Source organism: Ruditapes philippinarum, unplaced genomic scaffold (assembly GCF_026571515.1).
Source record: "Ruditapes philippinarum isolate M1 unplaced genomic scaffold, ASM2657151v2 ctg21_1_1_1_1, whole genome shotgun sequence".
In the NCBI taxonomy this organism is placed as follows: Eukaryota; Metazoa; Mollusca; class Bivalvia; order Venerida; family Veneridae; genus Ruditapes; species Ruditapes philippinarum.
The window spans coordinates 81,540-108,547 of NW_026857242.1; the positions used below are offsets into that span (position 1 = coordinate 81,540).

At 31.7% G+C, this 27,008-nt stretch overlaps 2 protein-coding genes across 5 annotated transcripts; both read left to right on the forward strand.

Moving 5' to 3' along the window:
• The first annotated feature begins 1,653 nt into the window (after positions 1-1,653).
• LOC132749161 (uncharacterized) lies at positions 1,654-15,060 on the forward strand. Of its 4 annotated transcripts, none has more exons than XM_060738858.1 (10): positions 1,654-1,922; positions 4,952-5,114; positions 5,402-5,428; positions 6,780-6,854; positions 7,323-7,476; positions 8,550-8,694; positions 9,406-9,423; positions 11,195-11,330; positions 12,724-12,909; positions 13,450-15,060. In XM_060738858.1, exons 2-10 carry the CDS (start codon positions 5,055-5,057, stop codon positions 13,852-13,854), a joined length of 1,206 nt encoding a protein of 401 aa, XP_060594841.1. In that variant the 5' UTR covers positions 1,654-1,922; positions 4,952-5,054; the 3' UTR covers positions 13,855-15,060. The 4 variants fall into 4 exon arrangements, with proteins under 4 accessions (XP_060594841.1, XP_060594844.1, XP_060594843.1 ...); XM_060738859.1 differs by lacking the exon at positions 1,654-1,922 and adding an exon at positions 1,934-2,147; XM_060738861.1 differs by lacking the exon at positions 5,402-5,428 and having other exon boundaries at positions 1,656-1,922.
• A 2,467-nt stretch (positions 15,061-17,527) lies between these two features.
• On the forward strand, positions 17,528-26,468 carry LOC132749162 (hillarin-like). The gene is made up of 9 exons (XM_060738862.1): positions 17,528-17,624; positions 18,983-19,077; positions 19,441-19,554; positions 19,842-20,083; positions 21,019-22,177; positions 22,464-22,632; positions 22,995-23,275; positions 24,488-24,673; positions 25,784-26,468. The coding sequence occupies exons 2-9, from the start codon at positions 19,000-19,002 to the stop codon at positions 25,856-25,858; spliced, it is 2,304 nt and encodes a 767-aa protein (XP_060594845.1). The 5' UTR covers positions 17,528-17,624; positions 18,983-18,999; the 3' UTR covers positions 25,859-26,468.
• The last annotated feature ends 540 nt before the right edge of the window (positions 26,469-27,008 follow it).

Consider the following 27,008-nt stretch of genomic DNA (forward strand, 5'->3'; position numbering starts at 1 on the left):
AAGAAGGATTCAAGATTTTTAGACGTTATACGAGTAGTTATGTTCCATGAATACTCGACACGAGAAGAGGCTTTTAGTATCGCATTTGCGTTGTCGTGTGTCGAGTCAGGCGATACACAGGCCATGCCACTTGAAAACGTGAATTGACATCACCATGATGCGGAGTGACATTGTGCCAATGTCATGCAAAGCCGCTTGACAATAAGAAACAACTCTCAACAATCCAAAGTGAAATTGGATTATAAATGTCGCGATTTTTAACGCAACAATGCCAAATAAAAGTGCGATCTTTTATTTGGAATTCTCGAGCTTCATATTGGTGAGCGTCACTTCGCAATATCGAGCTCTATTACGAACTGTCACGGAAGACACATTTATGAAACAATCAGTACACTGCACCATACTATAAAACAATTAAATTAAATGAATTCAAATTCGGGTCTCATGTTTTAAATCAGGTATTAAACTCGATTTAAACGACAAACCATTGTCGAATTTGAATGGCTCTTAAGGGAGTTAACTAAGGTTGGTATGATAGAATATGAAGAAGTATTATCGTTTATTTGTCTGAGCTTTATATAATATTGAGAACTTTCGGGCGGATACAATTTCCAGTGTTAAAACACAGTGTCTGAGTTACAGACTCAATCAAACCGAGCCTGCAATATTTTTGATTTTGTCGTTTCGGGAGTTCTTTAGAGATTCCTTTTTTCTCTATTTTACTGTAAATCCAAGTATTGTTAGTACAATGCCATGTTGTTACAAATAATATAATCAATATAATTTCGGAAGATCTGACGGCTTACTATTAGTCCCGTTTTAATGTTCAACGTTCGCACACACATAAATCTGTTAACTGTACTGACTTGGCAATCATTGTCTTAGAATGCCTGAACACCCTTAAAATTTCATACATCACTTGAGCCTTGCATCAGCATTCGCCAACATTTTACTGTTTTATTCGGCTAAAGTCATTCCTAGTTAATTCATTTATAGCAAAGTAAAAAAGAATATATATATATAGATCTAGTCAGGACGACGCTAATTCAGGGACAGACTCGAATGTTAGTTAAGTTACACATAGGGATGATACATTTGTTTGTTTTCCTTCAAACCTTAATCACTTTACAAGATTAAAAATTTTTGGGAGAGAAATTTATTTAATTTTGTGCAGATTGAGGAATATATTATTTTTATAAGTCGTAGCGCAATATGGTGAACTTAACAAACATTTTTTAAAATGTAATTTATATTTTATCATAATGTAAATACTTGGTCGGATATTTGAGCAATTAACATTAAAATTAGAGTGTAAAATGCTAAACCCAACTGTTTGTCTCCATTAAATTCATTTCAATTCAATGTTTGATATGAAGTGCAACTAATTGATTTTTCCTTCTCTGTAAATGAATAGCAAAACCTATTAAAATCAATATAATGTGATTTAGTTGATGGAGATATTTGGATGTGTTTAATTTAGCACCAACCACGCGGTTATATCAATATATAAAGATTACACGCTCCGTGAGTTGTTCATTGAATGTTCTTTTGGCAACTTTCTTTAACTCCAGTGTCGCTTCAACAACCCTTTTGTAAGAGACTTTTTTAAAGTCAAAGAGTACCAGTGACGTTTTGTGTGTGTGTTATTTTACAAATGCATTGAGCATGATAAACATTTTTCTGTTTTATTTTTGAAACTTGAATATCGCATATCGTTTATAAATCAGAAAAATATGTTCTGTTGAATGACTTTACATAGGTGTATCGCGTTGCGAAGGGAAAAGTTATGCTATGTTTGCCAGTGATACGGGGAGAAAATAACGCTTTAGAAATATAGGAATCTTATCACTGGAGGGTAAATAGGGCCAATAAATACTATATCATATAGTCTATACAAGAAAACATTGATTATATTTAACAAGGTAAAATTTTGTTGATACTGATTTTCACTGTGTACTCTTTTTGTTATTTATCAAGAAAAAATGTAATATGTTCACTATTTTTTTTATATGTTTAGAATAGGGCATTAACATCAAAACTATATTATTACGAAAGTTATATGATTATTAGAGCGTTACTTAACATAGCATATATATGTGAGTGTGCAAGAAGGGATATATTTTATACTTACTGATTAACATATATACGTAAGTATTATGTTTCTTTATATTCACTTCATACTTCTAATATATTGACGGACAATCTTTTATACATTACCGAAATACATGAACTTGCGATAACAGCACGCGCCACTCATGCATGTATATACTTTCGTTTTTCATTAAAATAAATAATACCGACTTAGAAGCACTACTTAGTTTTGCACTGAAAAATACATTGATTAACTTCAGTGGATATAAACTTAAAGTTTAATGAGATTTCTATTTGATTTTCGGGCAGGGCGGGCGGGGTTCTTACTACGAGACATTGATATTTTATGCTGCGTATTTAAACAAACAGACGGAAAATCAAACCACCATGATCTATGTTTTTATTTCATTTCTTTTTCATATATCAGTGTTGAACAATTTATTTGTTAACTTACTGAGAAATATATTTATACGGTTATGACACTATAGAGCACTTGTTTTGTGTTATTTGAATCAGTAAATTTGTATGATTCGTATGTGTGTCTAGTGACTAGGATATCGATGGGAGTATAACAATAACTTGAGGCTCGAAGTCTGTTTTACTACATTTTGTATAAAACTTCTTAAAACTCGAATCACTGGATAGGATATATGTGTATCAGGTCTTATCGTTCTAAATTAATAGAAGTCAACTATAGTAAAAGTTATCAACTGCACAAACTTGTACATTAAGTGCATCATTGGGAACAAAATGAAGACTACATGCGCTCTTTCAATAGGATAATTTTCATACACTGACATAGATGTCATTTAAAAATTCATAATACAAATACATGTAGTTCTTTTTACAACAGAATTGACTGTGTTAGGCAGTTCTGTGCACATGGATACATGTATTTCATAAAATGCAGATCAAGAAAACATTCGATAATGTGTTGACGTGTTTGAACCTAGAAATACCTAAAATTTAATGTTCTTTTTTTTTTGGACCAGATTTTGGAAATTATTAAAACAAAAATGTATTTATTGTAAATAATCTTCCAATACTACTGATTTTGGTGGTTTAATTTGGAACATTTTTAATATTCACTGATTATACATATCTTACGAAAAATTGATTTTAATTGGTTTTCATTCTATGAAAATAAGGGTATACATATTAGTTTAAGTAGGAGTTTGGTTTAAATCAGTACATATTGATGAAAATAGTTAAAAATTAAGTCAATCAATACCTAATCTATATGTTTTGTTGACACGTTACGGTAGTAGCAATATTATTATTTACATAGCTGTGTTCAACATTTAACATGGTCCCTTTTATCTCAAACCATAGCTATTGTTTGAAGTCAATTGTAGTGGAAATTGATTTGTTTACACATTTAAGCAAAATCAAAACACTCATGAATACAATGTAAATCAAATTAATGTCCCCCTGAATGCCGTCCTGTATTCAATGAGAGCACATTTTCAACAGCATGTTTTATTATGTGTTGAAGAAATTACAATTCTATACTGTTGTTGTTAAACCAACCTTTTGCACGTTGAAAAGAACTATTCAAAATTGGAGAAATGACGTTATTTAAGATACATTGATCGCCTTTCATGAATATAAAGTGAATCACAAATGAGATTTAGATTGATATAGAGAATACATCCAATATGATTGATCCAATATCAATAGAGTAAATAAAAGAAATATATTTAAATGTATAAACATCTTCACTACTAAAGAAATCACGTTAAATGTTTGAGAAAAATATTAATGTTATTTATGTTATTCGTGTATAGGTACGGCCGCTTATAACTATTTCTTATAAAATGAAACGAATATCAAAATAATTGTCAGTGCGTAAGTCTAACTTTTATTTATTATTTGAGCTAATTAAATATTTTTTTAAGTCATTTCAGAAAAGAAAGTAGTGAATGAAAACTCCGTCTTGTGTGTTAAGGTTATATTTTAGTCGTTTATAATTTGCTATAAAAGGATGATATGAGAATATTACTGGATGTTGGCCTAGCGGGTTCTTAATTACAACAAGAGAAAATAATGGACATAATCTATCATATACGCTTCAATGAAGAAAAAAACGTGAAGTAAAACACTATTCAATTAACTGAATACCAAGATAATTACGAGATACTGTAAAAAAATTTATAGTACAAACAAACAAGAGACAGGGGAAACGTACTAATAGACAGAATAAGAAAAAAACCGCAAATGATATTGTCATAACATTTATTGCTGTTTATATGTAATGTATACAAACATTTATCAGAAAAGAATCTCCTGAATATCTTTATATCCATATAGGATTGGCATACTTTCATATGATATAGAAAATTAGGAACCAAGTATACAAGGAGCATCTGTACGAGTAAATCAGTTAACAATTGTATTACATGAATACATTTTAAAGCACCACTTCAAGTAAGGTCGGATAAACAACCCCCATAGGAAGTTTACTGATTTAACTGACTTTCATTTATCTATCTTTAATAAAATTTAGTTTACAATAAATTTATATCGATTTCATTGAACGTTTATATGAATTCCTTCAAGTGAACTAGTTAATGAAAATGATTATATACTACGTTCTCGGAAACGTCATGTCATAAAACAATATTTTTTTTAAATTCTTTAGCAAATTGAATATAAAACAGTGCACCGTTTTATGAATTCTAAAATGGCTAAAACGTGCAATTCATCGTTTATTGGCTGAAAAGTGACTTTAAACTAATACAATGTACGGGTCATTTAAAAGTTAAATTATTTCTATGGTACAGTTCTGAAGGAATGGGACAAACCGTCTTCACGTGAACTATACTCAAATGTTATAATATATGTTTTATATATATTTCAGTTATTACATAAGAAATCATTACCAATAACCATGATATAGTCAATTTAGTCATCGTGCTTGACAAGGAAAATCTACGTCAGAAAGAAACTGTGAAGACAGACAAATGGGTTGCGGAGGATCTAAGACCGCAGGAACGACTCCCAGAGGAGGGAGAAACACCAAGGTAATTATCTTGTCCTAAGTAATTGATTCCTGTAAAGAAGATACAAAAACTATTTGATAATGTAGGTTACAGTGTGTTTGTTAATATGATGTTTATAATTCCGTAATTTTCCACATTTTAGATCTTTAAATAGTAAATACTGAAATATATTTGAAAATAAGGGTTTCCATTCCCCTTATTTCATCCTAAATGTTTATAACTGGGATAAGTTGTAGGCTCAATTTGAATTTGATAATGATTGAATGTTGAAAATAAGTTACATTTATTTTTTTTGACATGTGTTTAAGGACAACAAAAAAGGAAGGAACAATCAGGTATAATATATATAGCCAATACCACTAATAAATAATTGTCACAACGCTTATTTCTTGTTTTCGTATCTATAACCTGTATCATCATTTGCTTATTAGTTTGAATATATGCATTCACTTATTCAGCACTGGTAAAAGAAACATAGCAAATGTTATAAATCCCATTGTTGACACCTATTAAATTGCCTTTTTGCGAATATTTCTACGCAGTGAACTTCACGCTTTTCGACCATTCTTCGCATATACAGTACATTTGGCACCTTTTGAGTGTTGTTCGTATAACATTTAACGTATACTATTTAAATCTGTTTACTTTAATGGCCTAAACATTACAACAGTTTAGGAATTGTAGGATTATTATTATTTTATGTTAAAGGAAAATGCTCTACAAAGCCATTATGTCATTCTCCAACGTTAGATTTACTGCCGACATACTTTTGAGTTTCTTAATATATAATAATATGTTAGCCCTACTTTATGTATTAATACCACTTTTACTACTATACTTGCTTCGAGTTCATATTTTTGTTTTCCCTTCATTACAAACTAAAAGTTATAATAATGCACGGGTATTTTATGTACAGTTGACTCATGTTTAAGTGGTTAGACACCTTTGCATGCTGGTCGGTCTGTATTCGTTTATCTTAAAATACAGCAAAAATGCAGATACATAAAACAAGGGTCCACAAAAAAGTTAGTAAACAAACTTATTTTAAAAGTCACCATTTTTTCTTATCTCTAGTCACTTTGCATAATACTTCTTAATACCCTGCTTTCATTTGCTTCACAAGTACCGATTGATGTATGGCATGCACTTAGATATTAAAATTCTAAAGAATTTAACTTTTACGACCGTCAACCTAACCAGGACGTGAATGGAACTTTGTCTTCCCTTTTTGATTATCACTTTTTGTGAACGATTAGTGCAAACATTTCTGTCTAATATACACAAGTAGCACTAAATATGGTAACCACAGAGAAGTTCCAATAGGTATAGCCGATATATTTAGCATGCAGTTCTAAACTTAAACCTTAATCTGTAAAATAGTACCGGATTATCATATAAATCATGACTAAAATACTAATAGATATTATATTATATTATATACACTCATAAATGTAGACAATGTAGTAAAAGAAAATTGTGATGTTTTACGTATATTATTTTAAAAGGAATGCAAAAACATATTTCCATACATTTCTTTATCCATTTATATTTATTAGTCAATTTTGTCTCTGATCTGGAGTATGTATGTATTAAGCAAATGGATTGTATTACACATATTTCCTTGGTGAATTATTTTCATAATATGTTTACTTTTCTAATGAAATATTCTTTTGAATTATTTTAAAGGGTGGCAAAGGAAACAATCAAGGAAAAGGAAAGGGGAACAAAAACAAACAGCCCGTAAATGAGAAGGGTTATAAGGTAAACACTAGAACCTTAACAAAATAAAACTTTGTAATTATTTTTAATGGAAGCGGTAAAAAGTAAATGCGGCCTTTATCTAAGTTTTCATCAAGACAATAAGTTAAAAAGGACAGTTCCATATTTATTCAGCAACAGATTTGAATGTGCACACATGTGCATGTATCTGATCGTTAACGATGGTGGTGTTGTTCGTAATTTTCACTACGGATAAAGGCACCGCATCGTTCCTGGGCTGGCTGTTAAGAAGTTTACCAGTACTAGTTGCCTTCACTGATAAATTCTGCAGAGGTACAGTGTAAATATCCGTAGAAATGATTTCATTATCAATCACAACGAAAGTGCTCTGCGCCGTCCGGGAATCAAACTAGGGTCGCCCGATCCGAAGGACCAACGCTCTACCTATCGAACTAACCGGACAGTTACGGTCGTTTACGATTATCTGCAACTTAATTTTGTATATTTCAGAAACGTATTAGGGAGAATCTGCGTCATGCTGCGGCAGGTAATGATATAGATGAATTACAGAAATGTATGGAAATATTTGATAATAATCACATGGAAGACGGGGGAGACTACACCGAAGCTGAACAGAGACTAGACTTTCTTCAAGTTAGAAAAGGTAATTTTAACAAATTTCTGTTAAATATTCATTTACACATCTTTAATGCCTGGAAGCCTATGGCGAGTCCGGTGGCCTTTGCAAGCACAGTTAAGATCACCGTGGAGAAAAAGGGATGTACGTAAGACAACACAGAGGTGAGATACCAAAACGTGACAGAAATAATTGCCGGGGATGCCGAGTCAGCTTTTCACACTGTCAGAAAATTGTCACAGTAGCCACAGTGCGAATCGTAATAGGTTGAAGACAACGGTATAAAACACGAACGTTTGAAATAGGCAAACATAAAATGTGTAGTAACACGATTGGCGTCGGTTCCAGTAAGGTGTGTAAAGAGCCACACCAAGCTGTAAAGTATTATTTTAGATGTGTGTCGAATATTGAATAGCTGTTTCTGTAAACTGAGGTCAAATTTTTAAATAACACTAAGGAAGCGAGGAAGAATGAACAAAGATAGTTGAGTACAAAGAGTAGTCCGAATGTTCTCTTCTCAGGAAAGCACCACGCGATCTAGAGGCGTTTCCTGTTCTATCGTCTTCTTCGTTGGAATACATGTTTACCCGTCTTAAGTATCTTAATATGGTCGGGTGTTTTATTTAATACCAAAGCGAGGGCACACACATTCTCCAAAGCTCTCCCGAGGCATTGACAGAACATGAAAAGCATATCCAACCTGGATGAAGTGGTGAATAACGTGTGGTAACCAACCAGAACGCATCGGACCAGTGTGCCTTGTAGAAACCGCTTCCAATTGCTTGTCACGGGTAAAGTGATAAACTGTGAGAACTCAGCACAACCTAACGTAAAAACTTTGGTATAAATACAAAGACATTTGAATTTTACACGGCGCAATACGTTTTAGAAAAAACAATACCGTTGGCTTTCATTTATTTCACCATTAAAGCAAGAAAATGACCATAAAGGATAGATAGGTGAACAACCATCTAAGTTCAGTGATAAACAAATTACATGTTGTTTCCCATTTTTGTAGGAATTCTAGAGAAACTGAAGAATCATATAAAAGGTCAGACGCACTGATTATCTATTATATTTATTTGTTTTACTTCTTGCAGAGATCCGGGATGCATGTATGAGGCGACATCCGGTTGTGTTAGAGAAAGCAATACAGAGGGTGGAGGCATCTCCATATAAACGGCAACTGAATGCCTACCTTAACAGGGCATATTACCTGAAAAAACATCAAAATGAACTTGATACGTATGTCCAACTATACGGTCTTACTTTTACTTTCATGAAAAAAATTAATTCAATTTGTTTACTTATATTCAGATTTATTTATCTGGCATACCTATAATAATAACTATTCTTTAAAGATATGAATATACAAATTCTACATGTTGACCTGATTTTGATATTCTAAATAGATTTAAAAATGCAATGGTTGTAAAATGATATGTATGTATTGTTAACATATGACAATCTCATGTATGATTTATCTGAAAGATAAAAATATTGTTGAAATATGTATGTCTTAAGTTTAAGTAGATATACCGTTTGCCCGACAGCACCATATCTATCCAAAATAGAACAATCTATGTTCTGGGCACACTTTGAATATGATATTATGAAGCCGCGTCATGACAAAACTAACATAATGCGTTTGCGACCAGCATGGATCCAGACCAGCCTGCGCATCCGCGCAGTCTGATCAGGATCCATGCTGTTCGCTCACCAACCCTATTACAAGTAGAGAAACTGATACCGAACAGCATGTATCCTGATCAGACTGCGCGGATGCGTAGGCTGATCTGGATCCATGCTGATCGCAAACGCACTATGTTGGTTTTGTCATGACGCGGCTCATATGTAGTATTTGCAACTGATATAATGAAGCCATATTGAATATGACAATGCTTTTAAAATCACTAAAGATACTTGTCAAAGCAAATAAATGAAACATGTTTACAGAACGGACGAGCCAAACAGGTAAATAGTAGAGATAGTAGACAGTTTTGTAACACAGTCAGGTTTCAGATCTTATTTATAGAAAAAAATGCACACATTTAATACATAGAAAAATATTTTTTACATTTGTGAACAAGATTACAAATTATGATACATGAGTCTATATAAAACGTGTTACCTCTTTAGATCGTACTCCTGCAAAACAAATCATTAACATTTTGCGCGAGGACGTTCTCTGGTGTAATACAAGTATTTGGACCTGTTCTTCAGTCTTCAGGGATTTTCTTACTCTAATACTTAACACAGAAACTGTCTAATTAGATACTGGTCAAATTTTAAGACTGTGTAGTTTGGTTTGTATCTAAACTGGTGACATAGTACTGTCGTCACCAAGAGATACAACATAAAAGAAAATTTCAAATTTGTCTTAGACATGTAGTATAATGGAATAGAGAAACTAAGATTCTCCAAAGAACGCCCCAAAACGGCAAAATTGAAAATGTTGCAGGCTTGGTTTGATTAAACCTGTTCCTAGACGGTACTGTCAAGTGCAAACAACCGTTCACGTCCCCTAGCACCGGCTTGAGCAGAATTCAATATCTAAACATGAAATGGCAAAATTTTGAATTTAGTAACAGATGTGTTACAACAGCTACCAAGCTATCAAGCTTCTGTTTAGTGTGTTTACAATTGTCAAATTGCTTTGCAAATTCATGCATGTATGCTTGACATTGAAGTCGTCTGACATTTGAAAATAGTTATGGGCAACAACAGCGCAAGATTTATCAACAACTATAATGGCTTATAAATCTATGCAGAAATAATGATGCGTATCACTGAACGTATCAAGAGAAATTTGATAATGTGCGAAAATGTATGAGTTCAGTTGACGTCATTTCCTATATCTTTGGAACTTTTTATTAGGATTCATCAAACAATAATTTAGTGAATATAATACATTATTAGAATAAGATAAAACATCAAGCTTTCATTTATAGCTCAAAGTTCCAATTGAACTTTTCATTTATAGTAATCAATTAGCTTTTGCTAATCATTTGCTGATATTTTATGTGAATAATTTGCATAATATATAGCTAGATGTGTATATTTTATTTTGATTGTTTTCCTTGTTAGACATTGCTTTACTCTCAAATTGAGATTCAATGCGTTAAACTGGCTGTTTTCTTTGAATAAATGACGAACTGATAAGAAAATTATATGAGATCTTTATCATATTTTTACTAATCTTGTTGTAGTAGATGGGTATTGACTATTGTTCATCAGATTCCAAAATAGACTGGATGAAATTTCAAACAGTGTTCTACATTAATAATTGATACCCTAAAACATGCAATACTATTGATTCTTTTAACGATTTATGATGGTTGAAGTATTCTGTACAAATATTTGGTGGATAACTAACATTTTGTATATTTATAAATTTTACAATAGTCTATTATCACGTAAGCCATGTGTGATAAATAGAATATCATATTCGCGTAGGTCAATACTAAATTTATTGAGCTCGTTGGATAAAACAATATTTAAACAATATTATATTCTCCAGAGGCTCGTATAATATGATTGTATTCAACTCGTTCAATAAATTTAGTATTACACCTTCACTCATCCAATATCCTCTATATACTACTAGAAAGACATTTAATTTAAACTTCAAATGTGTGTATAATATCTCTTGCATACTCATAACAATCAGAATTTAAAGTTCTGGGTTTAGATACAATTGTTACATACATGTATAATATTAGTGTTTTCCCATTTGTATTTTCAGATTTCGGCATGATATAAGTGACCTTGATCAGTCGACTATTTCAGAGATTCGTAGTTACCACCACCCTCCTAACGGTGTACATGAAACAATGTGTGCTACATATATGATAATTGGATATCCAGAAAAACACCTCCTGGTAAGTTTGTTTTATCCTATTAATGCACTAATTGTGAGAGTATATTTACGAAATGTTAAGAAGAACTTCCACGACATTCAAATACCATGAATGAAGGTCTATGCCAAATTGTATTACATGTATGTAAATAAAGTAGTTTAGATGGCCCGATACTAGAGTTTTTAATCCAGTTACGTTTTTTTTTTAAATTAATAGAAAGCAAGTTGTAAACACTGTATGTATCTTTTATTTAAAAAATGAAGACGTTTGTGTTATTCAAATGAATCCATTCACATTTTACGTAATGTTTCGAGTATGACACGTTTACTTGTTGATAGATTTTATCATTGTTATTATTTTTAATTGTGTCATGCTAATACAGAAGGTATGTTTATGAAATTTATATCATTTTACAATTATACTCCTTTTATCACATATATACACATATATATTCAACTTCTATTTTATCTTTGCTATGACAGCAATTTTATAATTTGCTTACGTGAAACATTTGACTCTTGTTCTTGATTATATTCACCTGTTTATTTGTTATACTATCACTATCACATTGTACTATATTCTGATCTTCTATGTTTATACTTTACCCAATATCTGTTCCACATATTTTCTTTCTGCTGTGTAAAATCTTGCATATGCCTTCTCTCAATATAGTATAATATTCTAGACAAATCTTGAGTGAAGAATTCTGTCTTTGTTTTTTTATGTTATTTTTTTCAAACTAAAATTATTGTTTATTTGTGTTTGTTTAACAAAAAAAAAATCGCTGTGCCATTTATAAAATAACTATGCTGTATACATAAAGATTCCAGTTCGACAGAACATGTTCAGTTTCAGTTTCAATGCTATATTGCAAAACAGAATAAATTCTACTTTTTTACAGATTATTTAACAAAATATAAAAGATATATGTGAGTTGTTCAAAATTGAATAATACAGAACTATCTATACTATATCATCAACAAAAGTAATATATTTTGTCTTATTAAAACTAATAATGACCAAGTTCTAAAACTGGATTAGAAATAAAGTGTTTAAATTGGATTAGTCTACAATGGGTACATAAGTATTTCAATTATTGATAAAAAAAAAACCAATATAAATGTATCTTTTGAATATTTACATAAAGTATTTCTCGAAACAAATGTTGGTAGAGTTTGAACATATTCATATTATAAATAATAATAATTTGTTCTAGAACACTTGCTATCAGATCATACATCTCACACGTGCACTTACCAACAACATCTGCATATAATTATTTTATGGTTTGTTGTCATAATACTATAATACTATAAAAATAATTATTTATGGTATAACAGACTGTCAATTATGGACCGATTCCCTAAACCATACGGTTCTTTTTTGTTGATAGTCTTATTATTTTTGTCTTCAGGACTGGACTGAAATAACAGCTTTGATGGGTCGCTATGGTAAAGACAGTTTGATAAGAGAGGTTCAAACAGTAGACCCCAACAAGATAGACAAAACAACAGCTTTAAGGGCGAGGAATTACTTGGGTCAGTACAGCTTGGAGGAGATCAGAGTAGGCAGTACTGGTGCAGCGGCATTTTATGTATGGGTAAGGAAATCCTTTATTATCAAAACAAGTCTTGCGTGCTGAAGAATGTTTAATTTTTATTATAACTTGGCACAAAAAGAATACCTTTCCCAGTTATAACATTTAGATAAAACAATAGAAGAAGATGTATTTTCAATAGACGAAATGAAAATGTTAGCAAAGGAAATTAAAGTTTCAGTCTGAAATACTGTGTTAGACTAAAATTAAAGTGTCAATATTAATAGATTCACACTTTAAACAATAAACAAAAGTACAAATATTGGATGCTTAAATTGCTGTCTGTGAAATTTTAAACTCTTCTCTTCAAATTGTCCAAACATAAATGCCCTTTGTATCGTTAAAAAGGCTTTTATATGTTAAGATTTATACGCATCCATTTTTTGTTGTTTATTTCTTATATATTTTTTTTATTTTTCATTGAATACTACTAGTATAGTGTTTGTATTTATGTATAAATATTATACATGTATATACTTTTTATAAGTAAAACATTTATTTAAGTAATGGCTAATGTAATGGCTAAATAAATTGTATATTCAGGCATCAAAAATGGTCGGCAAGCCAGACGGCAAAGCCACAAAGGGTGAAGATACTTCTCCCAAAAAGTTAACTAACTCCGGCGGAAAAGGACAACAGGCGTCCAACAAAGGGGACAATCAGCCGAAAACACCAACCGCATCAATGCGAGATGAAAATACTAAGCAAGCCAAGCAGCAATCGAATATGAAACAAAAGAATAACGCGCAAAATAACGCCAAAAATAACACAAAGCAGACACAAAATACAGCAAAGCAGACACAAAATACCGCAAAGCAGACACAAAATACCGCAAAGCAGACACAAAACACCGCAAAGCAGACACAAAACACCGCAAAGCAAGGAAAAGACAATAAAACCAAACAAGCAAACGGCAGTGTCAAAGCAGGGTCTACAAAGAAGGGGTAGAACATTGCATTCTAAATGAGTCATTTGACAATGATTGAATCATGAGATTACAGGCTACTATTTCTTTGTGATAAGTGTAGGGACAATAAATTCGTATCTTCGTATCACATTGATCAGTTGTAATACTAATATGTGAGTTTATGCAAAGGAAAACACAAAACAAATATATACAAATGTTAGTTAAAAATTGTTAATGTATAATGGACTCAATAATTTGAGTTTTAAAATATCTTTCATTAAATCTAACTCAAAACATCTTAATATTTGTAAATTTATCTATGATTTAGTTCTGTTTGGTGGAACTTTATTACCTTCTGTCATTGGTGAGGATATTTTGATTAAAATATGTTAACTGTCATAAAAGTAGTAACAGAAAATGGTCTTCTTGCACTAATTTATATATTTGACGCGGACAATTACATTTTGTAAAATATGTATATTTTGAATAAGAAATCAGCTAAAGAGTTGATTTTAAATTGTTTATACATTTCTACAAGCGATTTTCAACTCTTGAACTATTCCTGACTGTGTCACATAGAATTTACGAATTTCCGCTAACAATTCATGTTTTGTTAGTCATTCATTCACTCACATTTTGTTTTAGATTTAAATTGAATGTATTTATTTAATTGACTTAAGACAAATATATAACATGAAAGCATGACAATTAAGCAATTTGTGATATTTTTCCATGTCTGTGATATTTTATTTGGGTTAGAGTAGGAATGATAACTCTAAATGTATTTCATATCATTGCACACTTAATTACCTCTCTTCTTATTTTAAGAAATATCAATTCGGATTTAAAATATATTTTTAGTGTTATGTTGTTACGTAGTTTTTTATTTTTATTAATTTTATGAAATGATAAAGTATTTCATATTTATGCACATATTTATTTATAAATGTCATATCTTAGCCATAAGCTTATGCTTAGTTCTTTGAGCAATGTCCGTTAATTAAACCCAACGAGTAACATGTGCAAGCATCGATTGCCTTGTTCAAAGTACTGATACAAATATAGAGGTGTAGAAGATGGTTTAGTGATGACATTGAAACAATGTTTGTTTAGAGCTAGGATCGATAGATATAAGTAAACGATACGATCATACCTTTTAAATCGGTATATACTCGGTACATACCTGAACCAACCCTTGTCATTCTAGTAGTGAAAGCTATACATTGTGCTTGAAGGTGCAAAAATAACAACAAAATATATCAACGATGAATGTTTCATATTATATTCTAATTTGTGTTTTAAATTTTATTAAATTTCTCGTGTAGTTATTTTGTTCATTGTTGCCGTTACCCATACTTTCTATTTCAAAACGATAACATGTTTCTTAGTGTATTTTATGTACAACAAACTGTATATTAATTTGATCATATTTAGAAAGAATATTTTAATTCGCTCAGTTTTTGTTTGTTTTACATTTTACTTAATGCACATTTAGCACTTACAGAAATATTATTGATAAATACTTTTTGAGCAGAATCGGAAAATGAAAATGTGGATTGATTTTTATGGTATAATACATTTTGTTGTTGCATATAATTTCTCGTTATTTCTTCATATATTTAATGTTTTTCTCTTATACAACATTTTTAACATTTTGAGAGATGTAACTTGTGATCAAACAACAATAAATGAGAAATAAACTTGTTCATGAACCAATTACGATGCTCTGTTATTAATGTAGTTAGATTTAAAGCACAAACGGACGCCTGGATAAAATCGTTGACCTTCCGAGAGCTTTCTGACTATCTACTGTTGCTTAGTCTATGCTTAATGAGGGTCCATCCGCCCGATAAGGCACTAGATTAAGCTTTCGCTGTCGAGTACGGACACCGGATATGCCAATAGTCATGCGCTTAAAAGGTTATTTTGAAGTCCAAAGTGGCGATGATTTAATTCTTTGCAACAATTTAATTCCTTGCAATTTTCACGGAGTATTAGCCAAAGATATGAATTTTGAGCCAAAAGAAGGTCACTGTACGACGGCCAATGAGAACCTTAATGTACAGTAACCTCTGACAATATGAAAAGGAGGTAGCCCTGAAAAAAGCTGTTATGCCAACTAAGGACCTACCTTTCAAGCTGTCACAATCACACTTTCTTCGTCGTCCATGCCTGTTTTGTAAGGCCAATCCCTCTAGTCAGGACATCGGCAGCTTTGTCGATGATGTCGATAGTAATTTAACTCCCCATCGGAACAGTGGTATTTTGGTCACATGGACATACCATATATGTAATACAACAGCGCTGGACTCTTAACCTTAACGCGTCCTCGGTGATAAATCAGCTAAGCTGTCAAATCTTCTGTCTAAGCCCTGAGCCTTATGCACCGACGGGAAGAGAGAACTCAGAGAAGTTCTGAATATCTTCATTATCTGCAAGAACTATGTACTAGCTAGAGCGAGTTCACAGAGTTTTGATATCAGCAGTCATGGTGTCCAATTAACAAAGTCGAATATTTGTCACTTATTCTTTTACATTCGCGGACGTTTGTTTAAACTTGGCTAACAATGCCTAATTTTAGTTGATTGGATGCTCAAAGTAATTTAAATCATAGAATATGGTCTGTAACCTGATACACCCTGTATGACGTAAACTTTAGTCACGACTTGTGCAATAAATTAATTAGCACATATACATATGTAGAAAACTTATACATGTAATATCAAATATATATACATGTATATATACATATATATAGATGACATTCAACAGTGAGCTAATATGTATTTTAACTAGCACTATCATTTTTCTGAACTGATAAACTATCATGAGTTATATCGTGAAGTAGTTCGTAATCAGTATATCGTATTCAGCGCTTCTTGACCATCTCCTTTGTGGAAAAAAATCTCAAAAACAATCGGGTTCTCTTAGCTTCTTTTTGACACCCTAACACCAAATCAGACTGTTTGGAAGGTCACTGTGTTAACTAAAAAAGGTTTCAACAATATAGTGAGAACATACATGTGTTAAAACATATCTGTATCTATATAAATACAATTTATTTGTGTCAATAAAAGTTGATAATAATGCTTCGCTCAGCTCATACTTTTCTGTGTTACCAAGTCCTTATGTACTTAATTTCCACTATCTTTACTTTAATTGGCCGACATTGACAGTGTGTTTGAAATTTCTTCATTAGTATTGAGACTACTTCATTAGGTGCTTGGTTTTCTAAAGACTATACTCCTTGTAAACGTTCTAATAAAATTTCGCAATATTTTCATAGATAATATATATTCTTAACTAATACTATCATTTGTATTCAGAGGATACACTATTACAACTTGGCTAATCATATGATCTTTACCTATATAGCAAACATTTTTGAGACTTAAGTCGGTCTAAATATAATCTACAATATAAATTTAGATATGTTTTTAAAAATTGAACTATTGGAAAGTATTCAAGTTCAAAAACAAAAACAATTACCTAATTGATAATCTAAAAAGCATGACCATTATAGCTGTAACTAATACATGTAGAACAATCCTAGGTTTAATTGTTGACAACGCTGTTATAGTTTCTTTTGTTTTCTAGCTCGTCCAACAAAAGATAAAACACCTTTGAAGTGCGTCTTAATGTGCTAAAAAGAGAAAAGGTGAACTTGTCCTGACATTGACACATTTGTTTTAATCATTGCACCAGTATTATATTTCATATCTGTGAAAAGAAAAAATATGAATGCATATATTTAACTTAATTTACCCTCCACGCATTAGTTCGATATTTGGATAAGACAACATCACTGCCTGTAAGTAAATTTGACTTGTTCTGTATATCTTTAAGGCCAAATATGCCTCAGAAATATTTTATTTTTATTTCTCAAAAGCTTTTTATTTTTGGTGTACTCCAATAGTTTCAATAAGTTACTCATTGACCAGAATTACCTGGACCATCTTTTGCTCCTGTTGCCTTTTGGATTTTTGTATTGTTAGAATGATTTCGTATTTTATATGAAAGTCAAAATACTGCATGTACCTTTTTATATTTTATATATTTTTATGACTTATTATTTCACATTTATCGCTATTTCTTCAGGTTACAATCATCTAACATACTCTAGAACCATTATTCACATGTTATCAAATTCATGTTTGCACTTTCTAAAGAAGTAAAACGCCATTTTAACAAAGAGACAATAAAACGGAAGAGTATACTGACCCCACCCCCACCCCTATATAATTTGTATGTCTGATACATGATTACAGAATTGTTCGTAATGGTTTTTTTAAGTTATTAATAAAGTTCATATTGACTTTTTCCATCTTCTTTGGCTACTATACTATTAAAGATACGTATTTTAAACTTAAGACTTTCTTAAGAACTTACGTTTTAATAAGAATTATGTTGTTTTCTTCTTATCATTGAAATTCTTGCTTTTATTTAGTTTTCGGGGCATTATTTGTTCGATTATAATGACAGTTATAGAGATAAAGATATAATCACATTTATAATTATGATATACATTGTACCTGAGTTTTTAGCTTAGATGTATGTTTAATGTGTTTCACAAGATAGTTTGAGAATAAGCATCGAAGTCGGTGTAAGTGAACGCAAGATAAAATCTACATAACTAATAACATAAATAATAACAAAAGGTGGATTTAGCATATCGGTCATTTTTATTTACATGGTTTTTAGTTAAGATCAAAACGAGAAAAGAACCATTTAATATTATTATAATAGAAGCGACTTATTATACCAAGTGAATCTAATTCAATTTATAATTTCATACATCTTTTTTCATGAGGTTCATATGATAAAGGCTAAAGTGCACATCTACTGTATGTTAAGAAAAACATTCGGTTCTCTTAAATTTCCAACGATCATCGAAGAAACTATGCATGTTTGTGATTTAAGGTGTATAATAATAGATAAAACTTTTTAAGATCTTTTATATATATCATATAACCAATTTAGTCAATTTTGTCTCCATCACATTTGATATTTATATTCTTTTCGCATAATTATCAAAATTCACTAACATAGTTAATATTTTAAGTCACAAATATGACATATATATATACGCTCATGTTTTGTTCAAATGAACAACTTTAATAAACATTTTTGTTTATACATTCAACTTTAAAAAAACGTTTCATTTTTCAGTGACTAAAGCAGACACAATGGGGAACGGTAATTATAAGTATAAACGACCTCGTTCACATATTCGGCTTCTTCCCAGAGAGCCATTACAAGAAAAGGTATACCGACAGTCTGTTTTATCAAACAACCAGATGAGTAACTATAAAACTTTAACAATTAACATTGTAGTACTTTTTGGTGGACATCTGTTTCTGGTATTGACAAAGTCATACATGTATTTGTGACAATTGTTGAGCCATCCAAGTTCAGAATACTGACAAACATTCAGTTCAGATGAATTCTTCTTCTCTGTGTTACGTTAAGAGGAAAACTTTTTAAGATTATTTCGGAGTTTATTTCCAAAATTGATAAGAGTATTAATATAAAAGTACTGCTGCGGCGGGATAGCAGTGCTGAAATATTTCTATTTAGATGAAATTAATTGTATGTAACTTTAGCATTTTTTGTCTCTTTTTTCACAGTTTAATATTCCAGAAGTTGAAAATGGTTATCCGGTGCCAAAGAACGCATCTACACCAAAGAAAGATATTTACAACCCTAAAGACAATAGGGATATCTACTTTCATGCTTTAAATGTAAGTTTACTACAAGTAATGTGAGGTAATACAGACCAATTATACAACAAATAAATTTATTTATAAGTTGTTTCCCTTGTTCAATCATTATTATATAGAGACATACGTTAAAACTACCTTTGATTCACCATTCAGTTCTAGCAATTTTGCCAGATTAAAAGATTAAAATTGATTGTTGTATAATATAGAAACGGAAAGAGGACAATAAAAGTTTTGTGCTGACAGAGTTTCTACGGTTGCTGTATATTCGGATGTGTACGTGTTTGACTGTTTTTAATTAATTCCAGGCGCCTAAAGATATAGAGAACTCCTGGGATGACCTCGTGCATTATTTAACCTCTATATATCGTACTGACATGATGAAAGTCCGATCCATCTTTTCCTGGCTAGGCGTGCAGGAAATAGAAAGCGAGAACTACTTTTTTGTGCCAACACCAAACAACATTGATGAAATAACTCCGCGGGGTTACAAAAAGATCATTCAGGACAGAGAAGGGTCATATGCAACCTTGTTTGCCCTCTTATGCAGGTTTGCAAATTCGCATTATCTTTGAAAACTATTCCGTGGAAAAGTATGCTTTGGACAACTTAAAGTTTACAAATTGAATAGTGTTTTTGTACCCAATTAAGCACAACGTTATTGTGACAGCAAACAGACCAAGTCAAACATTAATCTCTTGTTTATGAAAAATAAGGCAATTTTTTTTTAGTTTAGAAACACCAGATATATCAATTTTTCAAGGCAGTACTGTTTTACGTAACTGGTTTCATATTTTATACCAGGATGATTCATTGTTACAGCTATGAAGTAATTTGAAATGACAACTATCAAATCTCATAAATTGGGCTTTTATGGAAAGTAAAGAAATTTGGTATTTTCATACGAAACATTTTCTAGTTGATTGTGTTTCTTCATATTAGTTATCAACATAAAATGTGCTCTATTAACTTTCAATGGCTTAAATAGTTTCATTTTACGACTGACAGCAGGATGCTTTTAATGTGGGTGTATATTTTTACATATCTGTTTGTGCTTACAGTTTGATTTTGTTGAATGCACGGATGGTATAATAGTTCTTATGATTTATAATTGGAATCAAATAATAAAGAATTGAAATATGACTTCAGATTCTAATTTTGAATTATATTCTATACAGATTAAAATAAGCCAAGTCTATCTAATGTGATAGAATGCTTTCGTTGCATGCACATTTTGCAAAAAGGGGGAAGTATATGAAACTGGCAAGTTAAAAAAAAACCTCCCAACTGTTATAATTTTCCATCATTTCATGTTCTAGCATGCAAAGCTTTCCTTCTCAGAAAAAGTTGCTTTTGCGACATGTTTTCTTCATCAACCATGCATGTTAATTCTTTGGTAAAACACTTGTTTCCCACGTAACCAAAGAATGTTCGTCAATATATCTTTAAACAGTTCATGAATAATTATTTTCATTATTTTTTTAGGAAAGCCGGTATAAGGTGTGCAATCATCAACGGTTTATCTAAGGGTTTTGGATATGATGTTGGTGAAACGGACGTATCTCACTTGAGGGATAGGTGGAATGCTGTGTACATTGACGGCTGGCGTTTGATACACCCGTTATGGGCTTTCAAAAATATCATTAGCTTTAAACGAGGGAAATGGGGACCTGAGAATGAACTTGATAAGGTCAAAGTTGAGGATATTGATGACGAGCAAGAAAAAGTCGTTCAGCACGATTTTAACGAGTATTATTTTATGGTTGATCCACTGGAACTGATAAATGTATGTTTGCCTGATGATGAAAGATGGCAGATGATCACACCAAAGATTTCGAAAGATAAATGGATAAACATTCCTTTTCTGATGAAGAGGTACCACATGGAAAAATTTAAAATCACAAGTGAGTTTAAGTCGACAATTAAGTCAAAACATGGCGTATGTGGGCTCGTAATTCACGCGCCATCAAACAAAGATAGGGACTACCAATTAGCATATGATCTTTTCTTTAATTATGCTGAACAAAAGGTTGAGCTGGATGATCCCATTCATTTGAACAGGTACGTGATGTTGGCGAGAGATAGTTCCAAAAATAACTGGTCATTGGAGGCAAGAATGCCTGTTGCCGGAGTTTACAGAATCACTGTCTATGGTGGACCAAGTATGAACTCAAAGCTGCCATGGATCTGCGATGTTGCAGTTAAATGTAACAAAACATACAAGAAAATAAAGCCGTATCCAGACTGTCCTAAACTTGGTTTTGGTCCAGTGTATATGACAGAAAGAGCGGGACTCACTCAACCATCTCACCCGAACGGAATGCTTTTTGTAAAGCCAAGGTCGACCTACCATATCACCTTCAAACTTAAACAATCAATTAAAGAGAAAGCCAGAATAATCGGAGAAGGCGTAAAGGACAGTGAAATGGAGAAATGGGTCACAACAACCATAAATAACCAGTCGTCCTTAAGTATTTTAGATGTAGTTGTACAATTATTACACGAGGGAGAATACGCGTTGAAGATTTTCTCCAAACCAGCCATTGAAAGATCGAAATCGACATGGGAGAATGTTTGCAACTATTATTTGAGTACTGATCCACCTAGGGCAAATGGAGTTGAAATAAAAGATAAAGGATTTAAGGTATTTTATGTTTGCCGAGTAGGATTTTAAAAACAAGACTTTCAATGAAACTTCTATTATTCTTGTGTTCTTTTTTATTGATATAGTTTGTCCACAGAATTTCCTGAAACTTTGGAAATTCCCTTTGAGTTTCTTATAATACTTTAATTTATCATTTGAATAAGATCAAATTTGTGTCAATTATGTAATGATGTTGCATATGAATAGAACTGTCAAAACATTTAATACTTTACAATTATAATAATTGTTTCAACTTCAAATGATTATTACTGATTATTGTTTTCAGACTGCAAAGGAAATAAACGCACGGAAAGCTTTGCAAGAGGCCAGTAAAGGAAAGGACTTGCACGAACTGAAAGCAGCAGTGGCTGGGTTCGAGGAGGCAGGACTTTATGAGGAGGACGGTTCATTCGGTAAAGCCTCGGTAAAAATGGAGTATTTAGAGTTAGCAAAAGGTAAAAGACAATGATATAAGTCAGGAACAGTGTTCCTTCTTATAAACAAAACAATATTTAACAATTTAGTAGCTATTTTTGTATTTTTTGTACAGGCGCTAATATTAGTTGTGGTCACTAAATAACCTTGGAGAGGAACCGGCATCATTGTTGATACATGAAGTGGTATGAAGTTTTATGCAGTGTGGATTTATTATGTAATGATGTTGCATATGAATAGAAGGTGCGCATGTTTGTAGGGTTGGTAATTCTTTATTTATTTTTCAACAAAATGAATGTTCATTATAGATAAAAAGTAGGTTGTGGCATACAAATTGCTGTGTATATGTATGTAAAATATAGACACTATCTTTTTATTTTAGCTTTGAAAGATGCTATCAATCGTCGAAACTTTGACCTTTTGACTAAAGCTATAGACCAAGCAGAGCTATCGGACCACGCCATTAAGCTCGGTAACCTTATAGAACAAGCCAAGGCTGAGCGAGAAAAGTTAGGACCATTCAACAAGTACATGCATGATGTGTTAGAAATGAAACAATCAACTATTTCTGAACTGACAAGCTATTCCTATCCTACAGGGGTTATATTTGACATTCTGAAAGCAACTTTGATTCTATTAGGAGAAAGTCCTCTAGATATACAGGTAATGATTTTGTATGTGTCCTGTTCTTATATTCACTTATGTCGTTTAAATTACATTATTTAAAAACAAGCCTCCTTTATAAATGCAATTAAGTAAGTGTTTGTAAAAATTCAGTCAATGGTTATCTATAGTACATGTATATACTCGTATATTACCTGAAATGGAGAAAAACACACACTAAAAAGATTAAGTGTATCGTGTAAGTATAAAATATCAACATCGTATAACAGCACAAGGAATGTCTGTGGCTGCACCCAGGAGCACCTTATTATAAGTCTTTCTCCATCATTTAAGCTGGAAGGTGGTCATATGACCCTAAGTGTCGGTGTGACTTAATATTTCTCCTCGCATGCCCCCGCTCCACAAAAATATGAATAAATAGCAAAATTAGATTAATAAGAAAGAAAAATAAAAAATAGATAAAATAAAATAAATTAGAAGCACTTCATGTTAGTAGAATTGCTAAACAACTAGACTAGAAACAATTGGAATCTGACATTGTAGTTGTTTTGTTTTTTAAATTGTTTGATTAATAAAGTTGTTTCATTACATTGCTTTAAGAATCTTTTTAGCTTTTGTAGAAATTGTATTGTTTGTCAGTGTCTTGCTTTCAAGATATATAGATATGCTACTGAAATCATTTGTCATTTTGAGAAATGAACCAAATATAGATGTGGAGCTAACGAATGTCATGAATCTCTCAAATATTTGCCCCACTACCAAAACAAATACTGTGGTATAACTCCTTTGTTCACATGACATAAACCTATTAGATATTTTGCATGAAAATACTGTAATCGATAGTGCAATGTTCCGTGCAAAGTTAACATAATTTATAAATAATTTCTTTGCAACTTGTTTATACAAATTAGTCATATACATTGTGTTGCTATAAATTTGAGATTGTATCACGCTTCTACAGTTTTCAAAACGCAGACAACCAAGAGAAGACACGGATTCCTGAACATACTCGATATTTTCTATTTCTTAATAGATATTATCTTGGTTTGACATGCAACATGTGGTCAATACATTGAATAAAACAGGAGATGACGTCATTAATCTCGCGTTAAGTCTTTGTCTTGGCATCCGACGATTACTATCTTAATTTCAGGATGCCAGAAAGCCATATTGAAGTAAAGAATATATTACACTGTAACACCTTTGATATTGGATGAAGCTGATTATTGATTGAACAATTCTATTTTCTAGACATGGGAGGCAACAAAAGCTATATTCAAACGCACCGGAAGTGGAAGTATTATGCGCAGAGTGCGGGCATTTGATGTGAGTAAGGTTTCAAACGATAAAATGATAGAAGTTGGTTCTATTATCTCAAAATATGACGATGACAGCGCACGAGCAGCGAGTGCCGGAGCCGGAACTTTCTATAAATGGGTAAAAGAATGAATTATAAATAATTTTGGCTTTGTAATAATTCTTATCGCATGGTTTGGAACTTTTCCCTTGTTCTTACTAACCCATTATACTCAGTACACTTTGTATGAGCATTTGAAAACTGTATTGATATATAGCGGTACAGTTTTTTCATTGATTCATATAGGAAAAAAACTCGACTGCTATATAGCGGTTGAGTTTTTTCGCACCTTCTTTATATCAGTGTAGTTTTTTTTTCACTGAGGCTCCATTGGGACAGCGGTAACGAAAATTCCCAGAAGCAATAATAATAATAATAATAATGACAATAATAATGATAATAAGTAAGAAAGAAAATTAATGGAATGAAAATATTCTCATATAATTATGCAACTGCTGAAATCAAAAGGTACATCCACTGAATGAATAATTTGCACTGAAAAAGGCTGTAAGGTAGCTAACGACATCATTATCTGGGAGTGAGAAGGTGAAAAAGTGAAAGGGCACAAGAGAGAGAAATGCAATTTTTATTCTTGTATTTTTTTCTGTATTTTTTTCTGATTTCTGTTACAAAAAAATGAAAATGCGATAAAACAGTTATAGTATATGAAACTCGTTAGTAACGGGGTATAACAATGGCTGGGGCGACATTTCGGGATGTTTCATCAAAAAAATTGTCTCGGCCTAACGGCCTCGACAATTTTTTTAGCAGAAATACCCCACGATGTCGCCCAAGTCAGTGTTATATCCTCGTAACTAATTCGTTTCATATACTATAACTATTACATAGTTACTGTTGTCCGAATGTGATATTAAGAAATGCGATTGACGTTAAAATTTTGAGCCGTGTCACGACAAAACCAACATAATGGGTTTGCAACCATCCGCGCAGTCTGATCAGGATCCATGCTGTTCGCTTACAGACCTTAAAACAAGTAAAGAAACTAATAGCGAACAGCATGGATCCTGATCAGACTGCGCGGATGCTAGTCGAAAACCCATTATATTGATTTTAATTAAAGATCCGATTAACTTCCCACGCTTTTTTATAATTATAAATAAAGTCTTTAAACCGACTTCTGTTGTTATTTTTACATACAATAAGACTTACTTTTCCCGTATATATTTCAGATTGACAGTGTTGTAAACGAAAGGACTGGTGGCGGAAGTGGGCTTCCGGAAAGTATAGAATATGAAAGCACATAAACTAGTCAAATAGTTTTTGCATTATAACTTATCATGGCAAACAAATATTTCATATCGAAATATTTTTTACTGATAAATGGATTGACGTTTAAAAAGATTGGTTACGTGATTGATTGATTGATTGATTGATTGATTGATTAATTGATTGATTGATTGAACAATTATCTTTAAAAGGTTACATATAGTATAGAACTATTTGCTGGCTCTGGGGCATATTCAAATAGAGGCTACGGCAGACTTATTCCAAGTTTTTGTGTTAATTGTTGACTAACCAAAACAAAGATAATATACAGTGGAACATGCTCGCATAATTATGAGATCAGACTCAGCTTTTGTTTTGTTTTTTCTGAATACATACATTTTGATATATCTGCTTCAGTATTTGATCTAAAAAAACATCAGTCCATGAAATTATAGTTTTTGCATTTTTATACGTTTTCACGTATGCGCATGATAGAGTATCTCACCAATGAACTTTAAAAATATACTATGCTCAAATTTGATATGTGAAAATATTATTAATTGCTACACAGTCTTTTTGTAAATATAAAATAAACATATTTTGAATTCACACAAAGTAGTAATGGTATGCTTTAAATCACACACACTATATATGTACACACTGTTTTTTTTAAGAAAGGAACAGTTTTACTTCACCCGTAATAAGGAACCCAGGTTCCTATACATAATTTGTACGTTCTTTTATTTAAATAAGACATGTCTAGTAAGAATTTTACAGATTTCAATAAGTTTCTGCAATAAAAATATTATACTCAAAGATGTGCATAAATATTTTTAACAAAATTAAATTTACATTGTATAACATTTATCCTGTGTTCATGATACATGTATTATATATTCTTTATTCCATATGTGTAAATATGTGTATTATAGCGATTGTGCATGTAAAATAGAAATCATTGTTGCCTTAATACAATTAAGTTATAGTTTCTTTAATTTTCATTTCATGGAAGGGCTTTTTACAATGTTAGAAGAACTTTCTTTTGTTGAACATTGTAAACATATCATTTGTATATTGGTGTTAACATGTACTTAAAACAATAAAATAATTTTAAACAATTATTTCTAGTTCAGAACAGACCGACAAATATTGACAATTTGAAATGTTTGTAGTTGTCGTAGATTTTTG

Coding starts and splice junctions, on each gene's coding strand:
- LOC132749162 (XM_060738862.1), top strand. CDS start 19,000: ATGGGGAACGGTAATTATAAGTATAAACGACCTCGTTCACATATTCGG. Junction 19,078..19,440: donor GAGAGCCATTACAAGAAAAG/GTATACCGACAG, acceptor CTTTTTTCACAG/TTTAATATTCCAGAAGTTGA. Junction 24,674..25,783: donor CCGGAACTTTCTATAAATGG/GTAAAAGAATGA, acceptor TATATATTTCAG/ATTGACAGTGTTGTAAACGA.
- LOC132749161 (XM_060738858.1), top strand. CDS start 5,055: ATGGGTTGCGGAGGATCTAAGACCGCAGGAACGACTCCCAGAGGAGGG. Junction 5,115..5,401: donor GAGGAGGGAGAAACACCAAG/GTAATTATCTTG, acceptor CATGTGTTTAAG/GACAACAAAAAAGGAAGGAA. Junction 7,477..8,549: donor CTTTCTTCAAGTTAGAAAAG/GTAATTTTAACA, acceptor TACTTCTTGCAG/AGATCCGGGATGCATGTATG.